Source organism: Octopus bimaculoides, chromosome 30 (assembly GCF_001194135.2).
Source record: "Octopus bimaculoides isolate UCB-OBI-ISO-001 chromosome 30, ASM119413v2, whole genome shotgun sequence".
Lineage (NCBI taxonomy): Eukaryota > Metazoa > Mollusca > Cephalopoda > Octopoda > Octopodidae > Octopus > Octopus bimaculoides.
In genome coordinates, this window is record NC_069010.1 from 5,724,695 (window position 1) to 5,727,579 (window position 2,885).

Sequence of the window (2,885 nt, forward strand, 5' to 3'; positions counted from 1 at the left end):
CTTGGCCACACGTTTGCCGCAGTACGAAGGCAAGAGCACCCATTATTCCTCTGTCCTTATTGCCCCTGTGGAGTGCTTTATTTGCTTCCTCCTCCGTTGTGAAGCGCACCTCCACAGTGGCGTATCTCCTCCCTATACTGATTACATGATCGTATAGTGTGTTTATGTGGTTAAAGTTTCAGTTCGGATGGCACCTTACTCACTCGCACCTTGGCCACACGTTTGCCGCAGTACGAAGGCAAGAGCACCCATTATTCCTCTGTCCTTATTGCTCCTGTGGAGTGCTTCATTTGCTTCCTCCTCCGTTGTGAAGCGCACCTCCACAGTGGCGTATCTCCTCCCTATACTGATTACATGATCGTATAGTGTGTTTATGTGTTTAAAGTTTGAGAACTGTATGCATCTGAGGGGGAGAAGGTTTGAGTTTCTATTTAATGTTGTCTTTTCATATTTTCAAGTCATTTAAACACATAAACACACTATACGATCATGTAATCAGTATGCGTGTGCGCAACGACCGGAAGTTGTGGTGGACTAGTATCGAAAGATCGCCAACAAATGAAAGTAGAAGCATTGTCCTTAAGTATTCACATCCCTTTCCGAAACTGATTAAATAGATTATAATTTATGCATCGTGAGAAACCTGATGTAATCATTGTAACTAAGAGGTTTTTTTTTGCTGTTGTTTCTAGCACACCACAGTAAACTATCTGGCATGATTGACGAGCTATCGACAGCCCTAACAGGTGTGAAGCACGAACAGGAGTATATGGAAGTCCGTGAGAGGATTCATCGAGCCAGTAAGTATTTCTGTTTATTATTGGGGGTGTTGTCTGAATAATTGTCCAGTACCTGACTTGTGTGGAGGCGCAATGGCCCAGTGGTTAGGGCAACGGACTCGCGGTTTCGATTCCCAGACCAGGCGTTGTGAGTGTTTATTGAGCGAAAACACCTAAAGCTCTACGAGGCTCCGGCAGGGGGATGGTGCCGAACCCTGCTGTACTCTTTCACCACAACTTTCTCTCACTCTTACTTCCTGTTTCTGTTGTGCCTGTAATTCAAAGGGGTCAGCCTTGTCACACTCTGTGTCACGCTGAATATCCCCCGAGCACTACGTTAAGGGTACACGTGTCTGTGGAGTGCTCAGCCACTTGCACGTTAATTTCACGAGCAGGCTGTTCCGTTGATCGGATCAACTGGAACCCTCGTCGTCGTAAGCGACGGGGTGCCAACACCTGACTTGTTCATTGAGTTTAAAGGGCAGTTATTCCTGTTACTGATTGTGGTGTTGTAAGAACGATCATCCCTGTTGTGTTGTCATTTGGGTTGACCCCCTGTTGTAGTGTTAGGAAAACAGTTACCCATGGTCGTGGTGTTGTGAGGGCTGCCATCTCTGTTGTTGTGTTGTGAAGGCAGTCACCCCTGTTGCGGTGTTGTGAGGGTAGTCACACAAGTTTTGGTTTTGTGAGGACAGCCACACTTGATTGTGGTGTTGTGAGAACGATGACCCCTGTTTGCGGCGCTGTGTGAATTAGTCACCCTTGGTTGTGGTGTTGTGAAGGCTGTCATCTCTGTTGTTGTGTTGTGAAAGCAGTCACCACTGTTGTGGTATTGTGAGAACAATGACCCCCGTTTGTGGCGCTGTGTGAATTAGTCACCCTTGGTTGTGGTGTTGTGAAGGCTGTCATCTCTGTTGTGGTGTTGTGAAGACAGTCACCCCTGTTGTCGTGTTGTGAGGGTAGTTACAAAAGTTTTGGTTGTGTGAGGGCTGTCGCCCCTGTTGTGATTTTGTGAAGACAGCCACACTTGATTGTGGTTTTTGTGAGAATGATAACCCCTGTTATGTAGACTGTCAATCCTGTTTGTGGTGCTGTGTGAACAGTCACCCTTGGTTGTGGTGTTGTGAGGGCTGTCACCCCTGGTTTTATGGGGGGGGCAGTCACACTTGGTTGAAGTGTTGTAAGAACAGTCACTCCTATTGTGTTGTTGTGTAGGCTGCCACCCCTGTTTATGGTGTTTGTGTGAACAACCACCCTTAGTTGTGGTATTGTGAAGGCTGTGGTCTCTGTTGTGGTGTTGTGAGAGTAGTCTCCCTTGTCGTGGTGTTGAGGGTACAGTCACCTGCTGTGGTTAACTATTGGTCAAGTATCTTCTACAATCCCAGGCTGACCAAAGCCTTACATGTAGATTTGGTAGACAGAAACTGAAAGAAGCTTATTGTATGTGTGTATCTATCTATCTATCTATATATATATATATATATATATATATACACTCTCTGAGTGGTTGGCGTTAGGAAGGGCATCCAGCTGTAGAAACTCTGCCAAATTTAGATTGGAGCCTGGTGTTGCCATCCGGTTTCACCAGTCTTCAGTCAAGTCGTCTAACCCATGCTAGCATGGAAAGCGGACGTTAAACGATGATGATGATGATGATATCTAATATCTGCTTGTTGCCCACCACTGCTTGACAACCGTTGTTAGTGTGTTTACATCCTTGTAACTTAGAAGTTTGGCAAAAAAGACCGATAGAATAAGTACCTGGCTTTAAAACAAAAATACTGGGGTCAGTTTGTTCAACTAAAACCCTTCAAGGTAGTGCTCCAGCATGGTCATAATCTAAAACACAACCTGGACCCTAAATAAGGTATGTGTAAAATTTGAATGAAATTGGTTGTGTAGTTCTCGAGTTTTAGGGATTCACACAGACACAAACACACACATACATGGTGGGCTTCTTTCAGTTTCCACTTACCAGATCCATTCACAAGGCTTTGGTCAGCTCCAGGCTATAGCAAATGACACTTGGCCAAGGTTGCCATACAGTGGGACTGAACCCGGAACCTTGTGGTTGGGAAGCGACCTTCTCAATCACATATACATGTC

The 2,885-nt window shown here is 45.5% G+C and overlaps 1 protein-coding gene across 1 annotated transcript in view; it reads left to right on the top strand.

Annotated features, from left to right (window-relative positions):
- LOC106874011 (transmembrane emp24 domain-containing protein) overlaps positions 1-856 on the top strand; it is an 8,985-nt gene extending 8,129 nt beyond the window's left edge. The window contains exon 3 of the mRNA XM_014921570.2: positions 693-856. Within this exon, the coding sequence (XP_014777056.1) occupies positions 693-841 (149 nt within the window). The 3' untranslated portion in view covers positions 842-856. The remainder of the gene's footprint in view (positions 1-692) is intronic.
- Positions 857-2,885: the final 2,029 nt, after the last annotated feature.